General features: G+C 37.2%; 2 protein-coding genes across 2 annotated transcripts; both read right to left on the bottom strand.

Moving 5' to 3' along the window:
* Positions 1–4,688: 4,688 nt before the first annotated feature.
* On the bottom strand, positions 4,689–9,381 carry abhd14a (abhydrolase domain containing 14A). The gene is made up of 5 exons (XM_053315848.1): positions 9,081–9,381; positions 8,075–8,355; positions 7,845–7,960; positions 6,738–6,973; positions 4,689–5,626 (listed from the first exon to the last, which is right to left on the bottom strand). Exons 2-5 carry the CDS (start codon positions 8,335–8,337, stop codon positions 5,444–5,446), a joined length of 798 nt encoding a protein of 265 aa, XP_053171823.1. The 5' UTR covers positions 8,338–8,355; positions 9,081–9,381; the 3' UTR covers positions 4,689–5,443.
* A 2,899-nt stretch (positions 9,382–12,280) lies between these two features.
* Positions 12,281–15,923, bottom strand: hyal2b (hyaluronidase 2b). Its single transcript, XM_053316027.1, has 4 exons — positions 15,794–15,923; positions 14,298–15,277; positions 13,427–13,516; positions 12,281–13,338 (listed from the first exon to the last, which is right to left on the bottom strand). Exons 2-4 carry the CDS (start codon positions 15,246–15,248, stop codon positions 12,949–12,951), a joined length of 1,431 nt encoding a protein of 476 aa, XP_053172002.1. The 5' UTR covers positions 15,249–15,277; positions 15,794–15,923; the 3' UTR covers positions 12,281–12,948.
* Positions 15,924–20,820: the final 4,897 nt, after the last annotated feature.

The following is a 20,820-nucleotide window of genomic DNA, read 5'->3' as shown; positions in this document are numbered from 1 at the left end:
TTATGGGCCCCTTTCACTCAAAAATATGTTTTTCTCCTTGTTCCTACAGCTGAATGTTTGACCTTCACTGTGCCCAATTATGTATGTGAACGCTGTTTTCACATTCATCTGCTGAAAGTGTTACGTTTCTCTAAGCTTATTGTAAATATGACTTTAAAGGTGCAGTGTGGACAATTTAGTGTCATCTAGTAGAACCTACATATATAATATTTAGAATATAATATTTTTAAGTGTGTTTTAATTAGTGCATGATCATTTGAAAATAAGAATCCTTGTGATTTTGTTAGCTTACAATGAGGTGTGTTCTAGTTGTACTCGGAAGACAGAATTTCCCAGTTGGAAATTTCAACTAGAATGCCCCCTGAAGTTGGATGTCCGACACAGAAAGTCTGACGGCCCCACTAGCCCCGACCTCAAAATCCAAGATAGGCTACAGCCCTGTACATCAACAAAGTTGTGGTAGTATCCTGTTTATTCGCAGTTTTGTCTTATTTGTGTTTCATTAAATACACTGTACTGTCCACTTTCTATCTGTGGATGTGGGGCTATGCTGTTTGTATGCTCATAATACAGCGAAATGCGTTTTTATCAACTGGTAGGCTATTGCTATCAATAGCTAACCTGGCTAGAACTGGTTTTCTGACTTTTTAACTGGGACGATACACACTCAGGTGTGACGTCATTCCCAGCTCAACTTCCAACTTTCGAGGTAAATGAAACGCAGCATGAGTCTTTTTATATTTACTGTAAGAGCCATTTATAAGTTATAATTTGTCTTTTTTGTTGCATAGTATGACTTGTTGTCTTACGTGAAAGAAATATATTTCAGTTAAATTTTGACAACTATAATTTCACATTTTGGTGATTAGGGCTTACATTTTACCACTGATATTTGTTTTGCGTTGCAACAGTGTTTTACCGTTGCCGAGCTCAACGTGTAAACAATCTCCAGTTGTCATTATTATGTAGTTGCAGAGCAAGTTTAGAAAAGAAAGATTACTTTAAGTTTAGAAATAGTCGCTACATATACATAGTAGGCACGTCCTGTTCTGGAGTACCCCAGAATGGACAAACCAAACACTGGCTCTAGAGAGGGCCAATTTGGTTGCAATCACTGTCTATAATGACGGACAATGCGCTTCTACTTCCTACTGCTTTGCAAAAGTGAAGAAAAAAAACTCCTTCCCGAGTGCTGCCATCTTACTTGTGTGACATTATTTGGAGCCAGAGTCTGTGCAGTAGAGTTATGTGGGATGACAGCCCATGGGATACGTCCCCTCAACTGTCCTGAAGGAGGTTTGAGAGCGACTGTCACAGCTGTCAATCAAGATGTCACACCCCTTTTTATATCATGAAATTACTAATTAAAAGCAAACATCAGAAAAATGACAAACATCGGTGGGATAGGAAACAACCCAAACTAACAAAATCTTTGGAAATATTGTATTTGAGGTGTATTTTGATATTTCAGTTTCACACATGTCCTACATGCTAACATGGAGGGGGCAGGACTTCTGATTTATACTGGGGGCAATAGAGATGTTTTGTGTTCACTTTTGGGGAGCTGTCATGACGTCCATTTTTGTATACAGTCAATGATTGCACTACATTTTTATTATTACACACTGGTTCTTTAAGGGGCAGGCCTACATATATGATTTCTGACATCACAATGTTGTGTAGTAGTTAAATTTTGGGAATTAAACAATACATGTTTTTACAATCCTGTATGTGTACTCTTAACTATGAGAACTCTTTTGCCACAGATGTTGCCTGTTAAGAAAGAGGCCCAGGGGTCAAAAGGTTCCTGAGTTTCTTCGAACGAAGAACAACACTTCTTAGAAACTGTCATTTCTTGATAGGCTTGGCATTGTGTTGAAATAGCTTATAGGAACCATATGTGTTTTGACCCTATGTCAAATTATTGTATGGTGCAGCAACTGAGTAAACAAAAAGGTGTTGACTGGAAGCCTTAACTTTAAATGGACTCATGACACTCCTTTCTTTTTGATATCATCTGTGACAATAACTAGTTACTTGAATGAGCAGATATCACCTTCATTAACAACACTCCATTTCAATAAATATATACACATATTCATGGTCTGTAAATTTTAATGAGAGAAAGATGTCATTTTAATAAGGGAGATAAGATCATTGATCTTTTTTTTGGTGTTAAAACAGACAGATTATTCTTCAAAGTAGAGTATTTAATACACATCTTAAAACATGTCGGGTGGAGATCTTTAAATAAATCAAATGAACTAACTAATGGAATTAACATTATACAAGGGTTAGATTATGTGCATGACCTAGAAAGTTACAAATACGGTCCTTACTGAAAGTAAACATATTGAATTTCAACATATGGGCTTTAAAAATAATGAAAATCTAAAACTGAAAAAGATTTATCTTCAGATAGCAGATGTTTTCAATAGTCGAACATGGTTAATATGTCATATTAGTTATCTCCATAATGTGATTCTTGTACTAACTGCAAAAGTCGAAGTGCTGCTAAAAAAATTATTTAAGTGCAATTCAAGTATTAGTTATAGATTACAATAGTGTAAGAAGTACACTTTTGCTTTTAGTATGCAACTTATTCTTGTGTTATTTAGCAGCCACTGTGCCTGTGTAGCAATGTCACAATGTAAAAGTACTCTATTGCAAGTGAAATATCTGCTTTCAAAATACCACTTGAAATACTTGTTAATGGTATAGCTAATTTTCACTACCTTATATAGTCTTGAGTAGTTTGATCTAGGTAAAACAATTATATTGTATTTATTTTTTTTGTCATTAAAGTTTTTTTATTCGTTTTGAAGCATTTTCTTACATACATCAGATTCACGCCAATATACACTGATTAGTGTATCTCATATCCACATAGAAAACAAAACAGACAAATAATACAAAACAAAAACAGAAACCAAAAGGCAGCCCATGAACCCCTGCAGCACCCCATCCCCAATACACACACTTACAATTACATCATGTGTAAGTTTCATTTACACTCCTCTCCAGTATTCACTTATATTCTGTATGCTTTCTACATTTTTGTGTCCCTACTGTAGTTAAAATATAACCACGCTTGGCTGGTTTTACTTGAATTACACTGCACCCTTCCTATCATGAGTTCAAAAGAGGCTATCTCCGACATGGGCTTGAGCCAACTTCTGGACTGTGTGGACTCTTCCACTTGCGTGAAATAATTCTGGCTGCCACCATAAAGCCTGTTATAATCACTCCAGCTTTTGATTTAGCCAGGCCTGGTGGCAATTGAGATCTGTCCCCTAACAGGCATAATCGTGAGGATTCTGCCTCATCCAGCTTTCAAACTTTCACAACACCACCTTCCAAAAAGGCAATACTAAAGGACAATCCCATAGGGCATGTAGAAATGTGCCCACTTCTTTGTTACACTTCCAGCATTTGTTAACTTTGGTTAAACCCATTTTATACAACTTATTAAGAGTAAAATAATACCTATGAACAATTTTATAGTGTATAAATTATTTTTTCTAGCATCTCTGGTTGTCCCTCCAACATTTGAAATGATATCCTGCCAGATGTCCTCATCAATATTCATACCTAGATCTTTCTGCCATATTATTCTCAAGCCATCACACAGCTTGGTCTCCATGTTCAATATCTTCTCATAAAACATTGAGGCAGATTGTAGGGCCTGTGGAGCATTAAGAAATTCTTGCACATTTTCGTTCTCCTCCTTCCTCCTCAATCCAAAACCAGTTCCCACAGTGCTCCTTAGCTGTAAATATCTCCAGAAATCACCTCTATCTGTTGGATTAAACTGTTCTTTAAAGTCCACAAATGACATAAATAATTGTTCTTTATAGAGATCTTGAATTACTCATGTCTTTGGCCAACCATGATTGCCATAAGAATACCCTTTTCTCAATACATACTGAGGGGTTATTCCATATTGAGGAATGGCTTTGTTTGTATTGTGAAATTCCCAGTAGTTCATGAGCTCTTGCCCATGCCCACTGAGAGTGGTGTAAGATTAAGTTTCTTTCTACTATTTCTGTGTTTTTTGTGACATTAAATCCCTAACATGAAATGGGTATGCCAGCCCTCTTCTACCTTAACCCTCCCACTATAGAGTTCCACATTTGGAAGTGCTAATCCACCACAATCTCGTAAAACTCATTTCTTAAATCAAATTCTGGGCTTTTTCCCATTCCATAGAAACTCTGTGATTAAGTTGTTATACTGCTTAAAGATTCCATCTGGAATTGTTACTGGAATCATCATAGATATATAATTGAATTATGGAGTCACTACCATCTTAATATATTTTATTTATTGATCATAATGTTATATGTAAAGTATTCATCAGAAAAGTAAGTAATTACTATGGCAAATAAATGCCAGTATAGTATGTAAATGAGTAAAAAGTAAAATATTTGCAGCTGAAATGTTGTGGATTGTAAGTATAAAGTATCTCAAAACTGTATTTCAGTACTTGGGTTAATATATTTATGCAAAGAACAAGTGAGTTATAGCTAAAGTAAAGTGTAAAAAGTGGTGGCTGTAACTCACAAACTGAACACTTACAAAAAGATAAATTTGGCTGGTCTGAAGCAACAGTATAATAACCTTGTTTAACTGACCTTCAGATCAGTATTGCATTTACAAACTGAAACATACAAAACACACAATCTCTGTTTTTATTGTAAGCTATGCACGTGTCATTTTGAGATTTTCTTCTTTTTTTGCATGATTGTCCAAACTTATTGCAAATATATTACATATCACTTTACCATCATGATATAAATAAATGTGGACTTATTGTGATCATTTTAAAAGTTCCCTTTAAACTTTTTAAAAAGTAAATTACAGTGTTCATTTTGTTTGCTTTTGTTGAGTATAGCATGTCTTCATGGAAGCTGGCATGGTTACCAGATCTTAATATACAAATCTGTCATACGCAAAGCGAGCAAAAGCTATTTAAACACAGGAAGCGGTTACATCTGCGTATTTACAATAACATACATGTCACCTACAAAAATGGCAACAGTGAAGCAAACAAATCCCATGTTTTACATGCAAATAGAGACATGAAACACATGAAACAAAACTCACCACTATACAAGAATGAGGCTTTTTTTTTTTTTTTTTTTACAACAGGCTGAGCTGAACTAGTCTCGTATGTTTGGATGACACAATGGAAACTGAAAAAATAAAGACACTTTTTTAATTTAAGAAACATCTGAAATACTGTGTTTTGAAGGGTCACTACAAGACTTAGCATGCCATTCATTAAAACCTATTCTCAAGCCAATGCTCTTTGCTTCAGGTATGAGAATAAGGGTTATTTATTTTTTAGCAAAACTGTCACTACATTGAACCATTCATTAGAGGACAAGTGTTCCTCCTTCTTTTTTTCTCTTTTCTATCTTTTCTTCCTCTGCTACACATCTCATTTCAGTTTGCTGAGGAAGTCGATCAGTCCTTGGTGAAATTCTCTGGGTTTGTCCATATAGCAGGCATGACGAGCTCCCTCTAACTTCAGCACGGAGTGATTAGGAAGTTGTATGAGGTTCTTGTGGGATTGGGCACCCAAATTTGTGTCAAGGGCCCCAAACACTATCAAAGTGGGAGTCTGGGAACAAAACCAGGGTGAGAAGTTATAAAAGGGAAACAGTGTTAATAGGTCTATGCCACTCCCTTTCCTGTACGATCAATGTGAAGCCACAGCAAGTAGTCGGTTAGCTTTAAGACTGGAAACAGAACACTTATTAACATGTTATATTTAATTTGTTGAATCCATATAAAGATCAGTGTGCAAAAACATTATGTTGTGGGGTTATGTGACAGACTATTTCTTGGCAGAGCATAGTTACATCCTGGAGTGTTTCCAGTCTCTATGCTAATTTAACGTGCTTCTGATTGTAGCTTGATATTTACAGTACAGAAAAGAGTGTTATCACCTCGTCTAATTCAAAGAACATGAATAAGCATCGCTCCCAATTATGAGACTTTTCTTTTAAAAGATCTACTTAACATTAGCATTATTAGCATTCATAACATTATAAGCAACAAATGTTTGGTATTTTAACTGTTTAATGGCTTAAATATTTATCAGTTATTTAAATAAATGGTTTATTTTCCACTCAACACCAGACTGATTACTGACTGGACAAAGCGGGCTGCTGCCACTGGTCAGCAGAGTATCATGGAGTGATGTCAACTGGTTTGAGAAAACTTAGGAATATAAAACCACTTTTTTTCCAAGTAAAATGGCTGTACTTGTATGGTGCATATTCCTGAATAAAAAACTCATTAGTTAAAGTAAAAAACTAACTGAGATAAAGCAAACTTGGAGATAGCTAGTATTCCATCAGTGGAGCCAAATTATAATAAAACTACCATGTGAAGTTTGCTGTGTGAACTGTTCTCATGGTTTCAAAAGGTAACATGTTACATACAATGCACAGAGAATACAGTTCAATAGGGGCCCACAGCTCATTCTAGGGCCTCCTAGTGGATTACTCTGGTTGTACCTCACTTGTATGGATTCAACATTAAAGGAACACTTCACCCAAAAAACAAAAGTTGACTACCACCTAATAGCCATAATGTTATGAGAAATACAGGTGACGTAATTTTCCTATCTACCACACATCTAATGGGGTAATTACATTATGTTTGTAGTCTCTATTTGGATACATTAATCACAACAATCACATCGGCACAGTGTATTCTTCCCTCACCTGAACATTTTGGTACTGTTGAGGAGTGTAACTTCGGGTACCAACGGGGGCTATGGGAATAAAGCCGTGCAGCTGAGCATTGCTCTTCATGAGGAAGGGGATGGAGTAATGTCCACTCATGGAGGGGCTCAGGAGCACAGCTGCTCTGACACCCAAGGACTCCATGAACCTGGAAAGCAGGTCCACCCGATTCTGATCCGTCTTCAGAGCCTCTGAGTCCGGTGATTTTCCATAACCTCCAAGAAGAGGAAGAATTTGTGAAAGAAAAGAGCTAGTTATTTTTTTTAAAATGTATTATTAGAACATTTGTGTGTTGACATTCACATTTCCTTGTGCTTTAAAACGTTTTTACAGTGGAATTTTAGTTTTTAAGTATTTGGACACATTCAAGTTTTACACATTTGTTAGTTATACATTTGATTCAAAAGCCCTGCTAACCATGATTTCTGTTATTCTGGCTGGGAATAACCTGAGGTCACCAAACTTCATGTAGTAACTGTGCTGCTTATATTATCCAAAATGTAAGGCTAGTGCAGCAGGTAAATAAAATGCTGCGAGTATCAAAAGCATGAATGTTATTACTGCAAACACACTGTATACACCTCACACTGTGATAATTAATGTCAGTGTTCCTATATCAGCAAACTTAGAAATACATAAATTGTTCATTTTTCTAATCTCAGCAATGGGAAATTAACATCCCATGTGCAGTTTCCAGTCCCCATTTATGTAAAACAAAACAAACAAACAAAAAACACACACTACATTCAGATTAAGGCAGGTAAAACTATTTCTGCTTTTCAACCACAAGAGTGCACTGTCAGCCCATAAAACCCAAGCCTGCTCAATCAACACAACGATGAAAAAAGTATAAATATATTACATTCTTTGTACGAAAAACCTGTAGTGGCCTGGTGTCTTACACTGTACAACCTCAGAGTTGATATTTGTTTGTATCTAGATTAAATTCTGGGTAAAGCTACTGTCAAAATGTTGTATCTGATTTATTACTGTACCACAGCATATAAAATATGTGTATAATCAGGTTTAAGGGACTGCTGTCACTATAATTAGTGCTGATTATGTGCAATAAGGCGTAAACTCTACCTGGCAGGTCCATTGCTAAGGCCTGATATCCATTAGTTGCCAGCAGGGCCATCGTTCCGAGTTCTTCCCAGGTTTTGGATGTGAAGGCCTGGCCATGCAGAAGGACCACTTGCAGCCTGCAAAGAATGTATCATTTTGTTTTCTTGTTACTTTTTAACATCTCTTAAGGTCTCTCTGTTGTAGGCATCTCAATCTTATTAAATGTTTTAAGCAGGCCTCTGCTTGTTCACCTGGGCAATATCTGTCGTCCAGCTCCGTCGACAGGTAAAGCTTCTCGGAAGAACAGCGGAGGGTCCCCAGGCAGCTGTCCAGTGCGAATAGACACATTGATGGTTGGAAGTGCAGGGGGGGGGGTTACCATTAGACCCATTCTTTGCGCTTCAAGGGACGGCTCCATGCTGCCCTGGCGAATGGACGGCAGCAGCAGGTACAGCAGTAAAGTGGCCATCAACACCAGGCCCAGGACAACAAGACGATTACGCAAGAAATTCATTTCGTCAAGATGAACAATCTGTGAAAAATAGCAGACAGCGTATCATCTGAGAAACAACCGTAAAAACTCACTCATACATTATTTGTTTGACAGTGTATGTGAAAGCTGACAACCCCCCTGGTTCAACCTACAGCTCTGTGTACACAATCTTTAGTTTCTAAAAGTAAAATGACAGTTTTTACTATCTGCATCACTGAGATATGAGGAACATTCTGTAGGCTGATTTTGCCACCTTACTAGATATCAGAGATTTACTTAATGAATAGCACACAGGAATGATGGTTAAAACTACATCTCTGACTTGGTTTATTAGAAAGGAATTTAAAAAAAATAAAACTTTTGATGCTTTGATTCAATTTGGTGCTTGGCATAAAGTAACTCAATCAAAGTGTCACAGATTATCTGCATCCCAGCATATATTTGCAGTGGTCGCCGCTCACAGTGCGTGTAAAGGTCAGTCTTGAAACATTGCATATGGCAAAGTATTTTTAACAGTTTAACACTGAGGATGGCTGTGCAGGGAATGGGTGTACAGGATGAGTCCAGAAAAATCCACGGTATCCATCCAGCTGACACAGAGTGAAAGCTGATCCCTCCAGGATGAAAATGTGTATAACTGAAAAATAGAAACGTGGCCGATATCATTTCATCAACATTTGCAGGAAAGCTAGCATTAGCTCGACGTGTCGCTCTGCAGACTAAATATCTTTTCATTAAGGATGCATCACCAGAGGGAAACATACCGACAGAGTAGATACAGCAGGACACGTTCACTGACAAAAGGACGCGGCTGTCTGCTTTATCGTCATGTCTTCAACATTGCTGCTTGATGGGAAATATAGCTGAAAGGCTTCGGAATCGATCCTGCTGTCAGCTAGCTTAGCTATACATTGTTCTACTGACAAGAAACTGCCTGAATATTCAGTGTAGACTAGATAGAAATATTCCCGATTAATAAAAAGTAAACACTAAAAGAAAAATCTGTGAAAAAAATCAGATGACAATATGCTAGTTATGTGTTAAATCTGCCGTGGTCTAAATCGTTTGTCCCTCGTCGGAGCACATTACGAGCTGCACATAACAACTCTAAGCACCGTACGTCATTTCCGAGCGAGGCTGCCTGAAAATAACAGACAATTTAACTCTTTAATTCGTGCTATCCCCAATAAATTAATTCAATTCAAGGGATACCACAGCTTTCTTTAATGTTGGATGGTATTCAACTAACAATAATAATTTCAAAGAATAAATAAGTCGGTATCCAGAGGTTTTTCTGGAGATAAAAAATCTGGACAGGTGAGAATTTTATTTTCCCCCCTCCTTTTTCTCATTTTTTTGTATTAGTTTTTGTGTTTGTGGGATTTTTTTTGTTTTTTTCCCTTTGTCCTCTTCCATGCTTTTTTTCTCTCACCTGCTTTAGGCCAGACAACATAAATAGTGTTTTGGATTTCATTATTTTTAATTGACATAATGGATTTATTTTATACAATAAGCATATGTTAATTTCCATCTAGACAGGTAGAAACTTAGTAATAATTGCAGCTTGCAAGGCTGTAAAAACTGTACGTGAAAAAGTATTTCTCATACAAATTCAACCATTAACCATCATAGCGTCACTTATTTACTTCCTTCTCTTCGTTTTTCATTTTCACCTGAATTGATGTCTGCTTACATGCTGCTTTTTCCTATATCTGTTGTAAATTCTGTTCCTTAATAAAGGAAAAAAAAATAGTATACTTGATACAGAACTTCCACTTTTGTACTTATATTTTCAAAATATCTTTGCAGTAAAGTTGTGCAATAAACTCAGAAGCTCTTTCAGAATAGATGGATAAAATGAGGATGTTCCTCTTCTTTTTACAGATAACTCAAAATGCTCTACAGTCACCAAAAATGACAAGAAGAGAGAAGTACATTGAAAGTTCTTTTTTAATATTGAAGTTCTCTGATGTAAAGGGTAAATATCAAATATATATAAAGATACAAAATATTGCAAACTGTGCAACCCTTTAGATTTTTCAGATTTGGTTTCAAACCATATCAATACATTTTAGCAAAATAAGGTCTTCAAATAAAGACACTTTAAGACTAAAATAAAAACTTAATAGTTTTAGATTTGTTATTGTTCTACCTTCCAGACAGCCACATCCCTTTTCTGAATGGAAAATAGGTGGCAATATTTGTCTATGGTATGAAATTATGCAAAAACCATCAGTAGGGCTCTTCAAAGCACTTCATTTTTAGCCATTTTCTCTCCTTTCATGGAAACATAAATAATGATCTTTGGCATTGAGTTAGTACATAGTACTGTGGGATAAAATCTGAGCTCTAACCCAAGATTTGCATTATACAGAAGTGGCATCTTTCTTCCATCTCTATTCCACAGAATCATGTTACTGTGTATTTTTACAGAAACTTTCATTTAATCTGATTAATGTGTAAATTATTCTTCAGTCTAATACATCATACTGTATTTAAAATAATAACAAATAAAACCTTAGATAAGCAACTGAGTTGAAGGCAAATAAAAGTAAAACATCATAGAAGCACCCATTTCTTTTCAGACAAGATTCACAGTGGAGCATAACTCTAAAATGAGACATCAAATGGAAAAAACACCAAATTTTACTGCAGTACACTGCTGGTGTGCCTTCCAGTAAGAAATCTTAATATCACCTCTTGTAAGTATCTGCATGGAGTAAAACCAGATCTACCTCAATAGAAAACAAGTTAAAGTGCAGAATTTCATAAAATTTGCAGCATGCTGAACATAAAAGCTGTACTGCAATATCATTTGTGGGATTCTCCATTTTTGAGTTTGTGAAAAACAGCACAACCAACTACTTTAAGTTAGGTAAATACTTTTTTGAGCACTGACACAGAGAATAAATACAGAACTTAAGTGTATACATATGAAACTGCCCAGCTAGCTTCAGTCTAGTAAATATATTTACTTGGTGAAAAATGGAGGTGAAGATGTACCTTCAGTAGTTGCTATGGACAAAGTGTCACCGGCAGAAACTCTGACACAAAACAAAGTGCAAGCAATTTAGACTATACATTAAAAATAAAAACTGAGCCCAGCAGAAATCAGAATTTAAGACTGGTATATTATATTGTCAGATATTTGTTTTCTTTTAACAAACTAATTTTTAAGGAATATTACATTGTTCCAGTAGATAGATACATTTGTCAGTGCCCTCCGGGAGAAACTGTTTCTAAACATGTTTTTGGCCTTTTTGTACTGAAAATTCTCCCTCCAAAGTATAATTACTGTTCTGTCCACTCATCCCTCTTTATATGCGTCATTATTTTAAAAAAGGCATTTGCAGTTAATATCAGCACAAAGCACTGTGCCTAACAGATAGCTGAGATGAACACTGCTGTAAAAAAGTCATTAATAACAGCTGTAAACAAAACACAACAGTAAAAGAAGAGCACTTTGTAGCCCTGTTAAGGCACATTTCTGAACTGAAAGAGGCAGGTCCAACCATGAACCAAAGCTTTAAAGTCCAACTGAAATCACTTAGTCATTCCTTTAAACAGTGAAATATATATATTGTCTGTGTGTTTTTAAAAATGTATTGATAATAGTTCTTTTATTATCAAAAGGAACAGCAGTTGGCAGGGCTGAGCTCCAGCAGGGGAATGAGAGACAAAGTAAACAAACTTGCACCGTAGCTGACAAGTCCTGGGCAGACTCTGTGTTGTTAGCGGTAGTACTGAAGAGTAAGTACCACGTTGGCACCTAAATGGACCAAAGTTACATTTGCAGGTGCATTTATGCTAATTAACTATCCTGCTAGCCTGCAAACTGATATTAGATGTCCAAAGTTGGTTTGGAGGCTCGTTCAACAAGCTAAGGTGCAGCAGAAGACACTCGTTGGTGTCTGTAAGTTAGACAAGAGTGAGACTTTATAAATGTGTGCTGTAGCTGAAAAAAAAAAAAAAAATTCAGTTGGACTTTGAAGGCTGCATTTGTCATAATTGATCACTTTTTTTTTTACATAATTAAAATATTTATATTTCAGTCACAAAGGTAAATGTCTTGGCATGATACATAAATAGATAAAAACTAAAATGCTGAGTTTAGGCAGCACTATCCAAAAGCAGAACACCTTAAGCCACTTTTCTCCCACTTTAAGATCTTGTCCATCATTAAAAAAAAGATACATTAAAAAAAAAAAAAACTTGAGGTTAAGCAGTCTTTATTCATAAGGCATTTCATTGTGGGGACCGTCCCACAAAGACTTTGTATTCCATATGAACACGGAGTGACAGTTTATCCTCATCTGGAGGTCAAGGTCAGCATGGAGCAGGGATTGGTTTAATTTTTGGCATACACTGGTATCAGTTAATGACCACTTGCAATATTGATGAATGAGATTGGAGATCTTTCAGTGCAGCCTGTTAGAAACAAATATTTTTCTTGGACGGACCTATGTGCTGAGATCATAAGCTCCTGTTTTACTGGGAAAACCGACCACAGGATGATCTTCATCTGTATCACTAGTGCTCAGTAACTTTCACTAAGTCTTTTATGTCAAAAAGACTTAACTGTCGTTTTCAGAGCGGGCAGAAGCAGTGAATAATTTGGGCTTTTCAGTTTCCTTACTGGAGCAGAGTGAGGAGTCCTAGTGGGAGTAAAAAGCAAAGAGGCCAGGTTCCGAAGACAGAGGAGGCTTTATTCTGCCCTTTTTCTTTCTGAGCACAGCTCTCACCTCTGTACCCACTGTAGCATTGGCACTTGAAGTGTGTATGAAAAAGAGTCAGCTCAGCTTGGCTTGGCACGCCGGTGACCTTCAACTGACCACCCTGACTGATGATGGTGTGGGTTATGGGGCTGAGATGGAGGTACACTTCACTGTCTGGTAATGCACGCTGACAGCGACCGTGAGATTTACAAAGCACCTGACTGCACTGTTCGGCTGCTGTTGACACATTAAGCAGGTACCGGCCCAGCGGTCCCTGAAGATATTCATTTAGGGTGGAGCAACTGGCCTGTAGGGGGAAAAAAGAAGACATTAACCTAAATCACTGAGCACCACGCTCTTCAGTATCAAACCAGCAGGGAAGGTATGGCACTTACATCGTTGCTGGCATAGGATGTGTCCCCCCAGAAGATAACACCTGCTGCTCCAAGTGCAACACTCTCACCAATGGTGGAGACCAGATCTTCCTACAAAACATTTACATACACGTCAGCTGAGTATCAAATATTTAGGGAAACCCATACAAATTAATTTTGTTTGTTAGTACATTTGAATATGACGTAAGTGAGTCTTTGAAATGGTCACTAAGCTTCCTTTGATTTAATTGACTGCTACCCAGACACATAGACACACTACAAACACTACAGAAACGTTATAGCACCAGTGTGTTGTCACCGGAGATATCCCATCCATGAAGATGACGGTGTCTCTGAGTCAAAGTCTGTACAGCAGTATGCAAACAGCTGCTCGGATTTCAGGTGAAATCAATAAACTGCATGTTGCCAAAGGTGAAACTTACATTAGGAGTAGGAAGTTTCCCACTGTGATACATGCTTGTAATATTTTACTGTTTTGCTGCTATTCGTTGCAATATATTTGCACAATTAGTAGAACCATGTTACACAAACATTCATAAGAAAAGTGTAACATTAAAAAGTTTAATCAGTTACTCAATTAGTCATCTGGCAGACAATTAACGGGAACTTCTATAATTATTTCAGTCAATAAAAAAGAAACATTTCCAAATATCTGCTGACCGCGGTGTGTGTAAATATCCTTTCAGTTTCAAATCACTGTAAATTAAATACAATTTGAGCTTCGCTTTAGGGAGTGGTGACAGGCATTTTTGACATTTTTAAAATGAAATTTACTGATGAAGCAAGTGTTTGTGATAGATTAATCAATAGTTAATATACAATAAAAGCAAAATAAATAATGCTGGAGTAACTTCTGCTTTACTGAACTGACCTCAGTAAGGAGGGTCATCTGATTGATGTATGTAGGCCGGGTGTAAACAAACACAGGGCGTGCTAATCCATCCCCAACAGATGCCAGGCGCATTGCCTCCATCACCCTGTTGCGAACAAACAGGCGGCCATAATTTGTAGATTTAAGCACAGAACCGATATACACAGATGGGAAGAGTGCAGTGCACTCCATCCACAACCAGTTAAGCTGATCATTGCGGGACATTTCCACCGCCGGGCAGCGTCCTGTGTAGTCCTTAAGGCCACTCCTGTAGTCATGGTTGTAACAATCTGGAAACAGGTAGAAGCCCCACAGTTGATTGGGCATCAAATTCTTTGCAAGTTTCAGAGTCTCCAGCATGAATTTGCGAGCCGAGAGCTCAAATTCCTGCTGTGCAACTTTTCCCACTTGTTCTGGGGTCCACTTAGGGTTCTTTTTGGCCACCATTACACGGGATTTATTTCGATAAATATCCTTAGTATCCCAATTTCGGATCCACAACGGGCGCCACTCCTCCCAGTCAATAACAGCCAAACCTTTTGCATCCGACTCACGTATATATTTCTGCACACCTTCAGGCATCTTTGCATAGTGCTGAGTGAGGCTGGCGAGCTGTGGAAGGCCTCCATTCACTGCAGTGCCATCACGCTCATAATAGGGATACAGCCCGAGGCGCTCCTTGTAGAAAATAGTAAGGTTCTGTCGGACAAAGCCCTCATTGGGGGATGCTACAATGTCAAACTGGTCCAGAGATAAAGTTACGCGATGTCGCGGGGCACACTCCTGTGTTGGGGCATTCCAGGCAAGAAGAACAGGCTTCTGGGAATATAATGGCCATCTTGTCTGCTTTATATCTGCTGAACACAGGACTGTCCATGATGTTAACAGTGTCAGAAGAAACCAAGGCATCTGGCCAGCTGTAGAGAAGAGAGAGTGAAATACAGCCTCCATGGCCACTGTACACCTTCTGTCTTCTTTCTCTGCGAAAAACAAGGACAAGCAGATTTATAACAATGTCAGAAATATAAAATTTGTGATAAATATACATTGATGTCGACTTTGTGGTAATATGTGTTTCTTAACGGTGCTCAGTGTGAAAGAAACATGTCATCTTACAAATAAGGGAAAACTATCAGAATAACATTACAGAATAAATCATACATCAAGTGTTAAAGCCGGATTTAAAGAAACCCGCTAATTTATTATCAAAAAGATCAAGTCTTAATCACAATAATAGCAGTCAACTTCCCGTATTATAAATGCTGACTGACTCATATTTCTTCGGAAATCCGCTGTGATAAGCTAAATGTTGATTTGTGCTAAATTTAAAGTAAAAACACCAAAAGTTTCTAATATCTGCTGGCATACGAGACTAATTTAAACTCCTTCTGTCCACACACTAACACAATTTCACCAAATTAGGTTCAAGTCTCATTGAAAGTAACAAACGTGCTAAGTCAAGTTAGCTAACGTAATTTTTTCTTGTGCCGTCTGACCTGTTCCGATGAAACTCAAGACAGGGGTTTAGTCCACACATGTAACCATCAGAGAAATTACTTTTCCACCGCCCTGCCATGTGAAAAGTAACAGTCATAGTCCGTTTAATCCATGTTCATCATTCACAAATCTGCCAGCTACGGCTAGAGAAATGAGAGTGATGACGGGTAACGTTGGGCAACAGCAGAGACCAGTGGATCGAGTTCCTGATAGAGGGGGGATGCTTTATGAAGTTAATTAAATTAAAGCCATTTTTTGCAATCGTTATTCATACAAGATTGGGTATTGCTTGACCATCGTTAATTATTAATCGTAGCCACACGTGGTTTACTTTTAAAGAAGAAGAAGATTTTATACATTACATTACTGTGCGCCCCCCTTCCTTCTATAACATCAAATGGTACATTCCCCAAGTTCTGCTCTGCATTGATTTCCCTTGATGAGGGCAAATATGAAACATTCCCCACATACTGAAATGTTTAACATTGTTTAGTGTTCACTGATGTGCATCTATTTTCCCAATGTTAATAAAAAAGTGAATTCAAAAAGGTTTAAATATAATTGTGAGGGTAAAATGAATGAATTAATGAAGGACTGACTGACTCCAATGAATGAATGAGTGATTGAATGACTGGACATATAAGATAAGATAAGATAAGTTATTCCTTTATTAGTCCCACAATGGGGAAATGTACATTATTGGAGCAGCAAAGAACACAGTAAAAGTAGTGTGTGCCAATAAAAAGAATAAAGAACAATACATAATAAATACAAAAGCAATATAAACAATAGTAGCAAAACAAATATAATAAAATAATCATAACAGTACAAGAGTAATTATAGTAGTATACCTGAAAGACTAATATTGCAAAGTACTGAACATTAAAAGTGCAGTTTGTCAAATTGTCCAGTTTGGGGAGGGGAGTTGAGGTTTATTGGGAGCAGTTGTACAGTCTGACAGCTGAAGGGAGGAAGGACCTGTGATACCGCTCCTTCACACACTTTGGGTGAAAGAGTCTGTCATGGCAGGAGCTCTTCAGTGCAGTCAGAGTGTCCCACATGAGGTGCATGTTTATTTTTTATCCAATAGAATCCAGCAACAGTAATTAGAGTTAACTTAACACATTGTTATTGGATGTATGTCCTATGTATGTCCCCTTTTCTTTGCTCTCTATCTTGTTCGGTTTGGTACATCTACCAAAATAATAACTTATTTGTTAAAAACCTGTTTCACAAAAAGGTTTATGTAATCTTTTATTCATGTTTGATTTTTTTTCATATCTCTAGTTTATAGCCTTTGGTATAAATTAAACTTGAGAAAAACTGCTTTGTTTTTTGTTGTTTTACTTTCCCAACACCAGCATCCATTTGAAAATCAAACATGCATATTTGTTTCAAGTTGCATAGATTGAAAAAGAATACAATAATATACAGATTGACTACCACAGGAACACTGATCTCTCTTAAAGTATATCTACAAAGTCTCTATTAACAGTTTTAAAATTGGCATAATTTTAGTATTGAGAGAGCTGTCTGGTTGCATTGTGCAGAAATAGCATAGTTTTGTATGTTGCATCTATTCAGAGGTCATTTATCTTATGTCAGGTTAATCTGCTATATATTTGCGCTTCAATACAAGCTCTTATTCTTAATAGTGACAAATATCCCACTGTGCAAGAACTGAAGCAAGACAACATATATTATACATATAAACATGCTCTTAATAACATGATCATTCTAAAGTCTGTAATTTCAAGAAGTTTTCTTACCGTCAGCTTCTGCCTCTTGCCTTTCAATTTTCTGGATGAAAATAATTCAGTCAAGCTGTTTTAGGTGTTCAAGATCAAGATGAAGATCAGGATGAAGAGGCAAAGCTTGTTCTTCTGCTACTTTATCTGTGTAATCCACTTGACAAAAGCAATGAAAGGAGCTGTTCATCCTGTGTTGAAATTCACCACTGACTGGCATTTAAATATGCAGTGGGCTCCTCCTCTATCTGAAGCTACAAACATAGGCTATATTCAAATCTACACTGTTTTAACGACATTGTTCTGATATCTTTGACTGGGCACACAAAACAATACAGTTGTTTTAACTGGTGGACTCACAAGATGTAGTATTGTTTAGGTTTAAGCCAACTAAATACATTTCACTACATCACTTACTTTTTAGTACATGGTGGCAGATTTCCTCTGTGGGCCTGTTCAGCAACTGAAATCTATGGTGGCCCTAAAAGGCAAATGACAACGACAAAAAGGAAAACACAACAACATTAACTCCTAATGGAAAGGTTAGGTACCTGCTATGACAATTGCTAAAACACAATTTTGCAAACTAGGCTGGTTTTATCAAAAGACTAATACACATTTCACAAAACCACACACCCAAACTGCAAAATAGCTCATATATCCTGCAAAATGAAGCACTGCCACCAAAACTACATATAGCATTATCAAAATCAAACAAACGCCGCTGCAAAAATGACTGTGCTTAAAGTAACGTGACGTTAACCATGTTGATCACTTGCTCAATTTCATTAGAAGTTGCTAGCAGCTAGTTCACCATATAACTTCGCTTTTGGCTTCGGTGTAGGCTAGGCTTCATAACACAACCTGCCCCCTCCCTTCATAAGATCTATGCATAAGCTACTGAAGTAGGGGGAGGACAAAAGCAGCCAACCCAACTCTCCCGGACGTTCCAGGAGTCTTCCGCATATTAATAGCGGCTCCTTGACGCCCGCAAATGAGACACAATCTCCCGGAATCTGGAGTGAGCAAGCAAGAGCGCGCACTAGAGAGTGACTGCGCGCGTGCACAAAAAACAATCGGTTTTCTATCGCTTTTGCGCGTCATATCAATGATTTAATGACACTGTGTGGACCATTAACCTTGTTGCAGTGTGCTCTCTGGTTATAGTTAGTGAACTATCAGCTTCTACCTGCTCAGCTCTCACAGTGAGCAGCAGGAGATGAGGAGAGCAGCAGGGGAATCTAGCCCACATAGTTAGTATGGAAGCCTAATGATGGAAAAAGTAAAACTGGTTACTACAAAAATAAACCATTATTATTATTTATCTTTTATTTCCAGAAAATACCTCTTTTTGTGTAGCATACATGTATATGTTATGTTGTTAAAGCTATCAGACATTAACATTTAGGCCGCATTCACACTGCAGGCCAAAATCCGATTTTTATTTTAGCCCAACTAGATTGGAACCGGATGGCTCTTATGAAGTCTGAACTGTCATCCTGAAAAGAATCCTGATGCCACTAGGTGACTTATTGTAGATTTTGATAATTGTGCTGTGTGTAAGTAAAGAGGTTATAAGCTACCTTTAGTGTTGGGGTTCGCATGATTAGGTTAACTCATTTGCAAGAAACACATGCATGACATAAATATCCCTTTCAAGAGCTAAAAAGGTTACTCATAATAACTCATAGATGAAAAATAATCTTTAGTTGAACTAAATGAGGTCATCAAACACCTGAGATCAAAAAGATCTATTGTAAGGTCTCTGTTTGTTCAAAAAGCAGCAAAAACACCTGAAGTGGTGCTCATATTGACAGAGTGTGTATTGTTACATGATTGACCTCTTCACCCTGTTATTGCTGTTTTCTAACATGTACTCAGACCTCATGACTAATAGATTTCTTTTGAAGACATAAGGCCACTGCAGGTGTTAAACTTAAGTCATCATATCGTATTATTGGCTTTTCTGGTGCTGTTTATACAACCCTTGGTTCCCTTCCAGCCAGAGACCTTTGTGTCCTGTTTGCACATTCAATGTCAACAGTCTGATAAAGGCCTTGCATATTGTTACAGCTTTGTTGAATTAAACAGAAAGTAATTATAATGGCATGCCTCCCCTGGACTTAGCTTAAAAAGGGTACTTGCCCATAAGTAAAAAAGCATGAACCATAGTGCAGAGTAAAATCATTTCATGGAAGCAATAAAGTGAAGTGGATTTTGGCAGAGCCTGTTTTATCCTCTAAAAAAGAACAATATCACAGGCAGCTTTATGGCAAACCTTTTCCCATGGAGACAGCATTCACGACCTTCATTTTTCTCTTATCTTCATCCATCACTCATTAACAGAGATAGACAGACACACACACACTTAAGCCTTTCCAATGATGACTTTCCTTTGTAATTTCCTATGCCGGTGGCTTGTTTTCATCATGGGCATGATTTTCAATGAGTGAACAGATCCTGTCAAGTCATGCCAATCTTTAAAATATTTGCGAAAAAAATGAAATTTCTATTGTTACAAATGACACATTGATAAATTGCTTGTATAGGCTTGTCAAATGATTGTTACATAAAGGCTCATTTGACACAACAGAAAAGAGATTTCTTCTGGAAATCTTTTTCACTCTCCCGGCATTTCAGTTTGGATTGCAAACTACTCACTGTCCTATAAACATAGCTCCAGATGGAGGTAACATTATGTAGGCTATTGAAAAAAATGTCAGCATGATTGGTCCAAACCCACAGCATTAACACTTTGTATTCCAAATATTCATCCTCAGGTCCTTTAGATCTGGTCAAATGTTTTGATGTGATTGAATCACACAATTATCACAGTACTTTTTAAAAAATTAAAATCACCCATTAAAATGTGCTGTTTATCAGGGCTGCAGCCAGGATTTTAGAAATAGTGAGATCAGTGGTCCGTGACCCACCCAAAGCAAACAATTATTACGTGTGTTACTGCATTAACAAGTAGTCATATATGATCTGGAGATCATAAACTCTTAAAAATCTGTTGAAAAAGCTGTTGAGTGACTGAAGTAATTTCTTTGTATTTTTTCAGTTGTACAATGTAAATTTACCCAAATTTTCAGAAAATATATCCACAACATGACTACAGTGAGACTAGTGTCTATTTTACACATGCCATTTTCTAAGCAATTATTATAAAATGCATACATGGATTTTCTTTCCTCATTGATGTGGGCGACTTGTGGAGTAAATGCACTTTACTGCTCAGTTATGGTGGATTAATATAAAAGACGACCATGACACAG

This window comes from Scomber japonicus, chromosome 3, assembly GCF_027409825.1.
Source record: "Scomber japonicus isolate fScoJap1 chromosome 3, fScoJap1.pri, whole genome shotgun sequence".
Taxonomy (NCBI): Eukaryota; Metazoa; Chordata; class Actinopteri; order Scombriformes; family Scombridae; genus Scomber; species Scomber japonicus.
The sequence above is the reverse complement of the archived record's forward strand: the minus strand, read 5'-3'. Positions and strand labels throughout refer to the sequence as shown.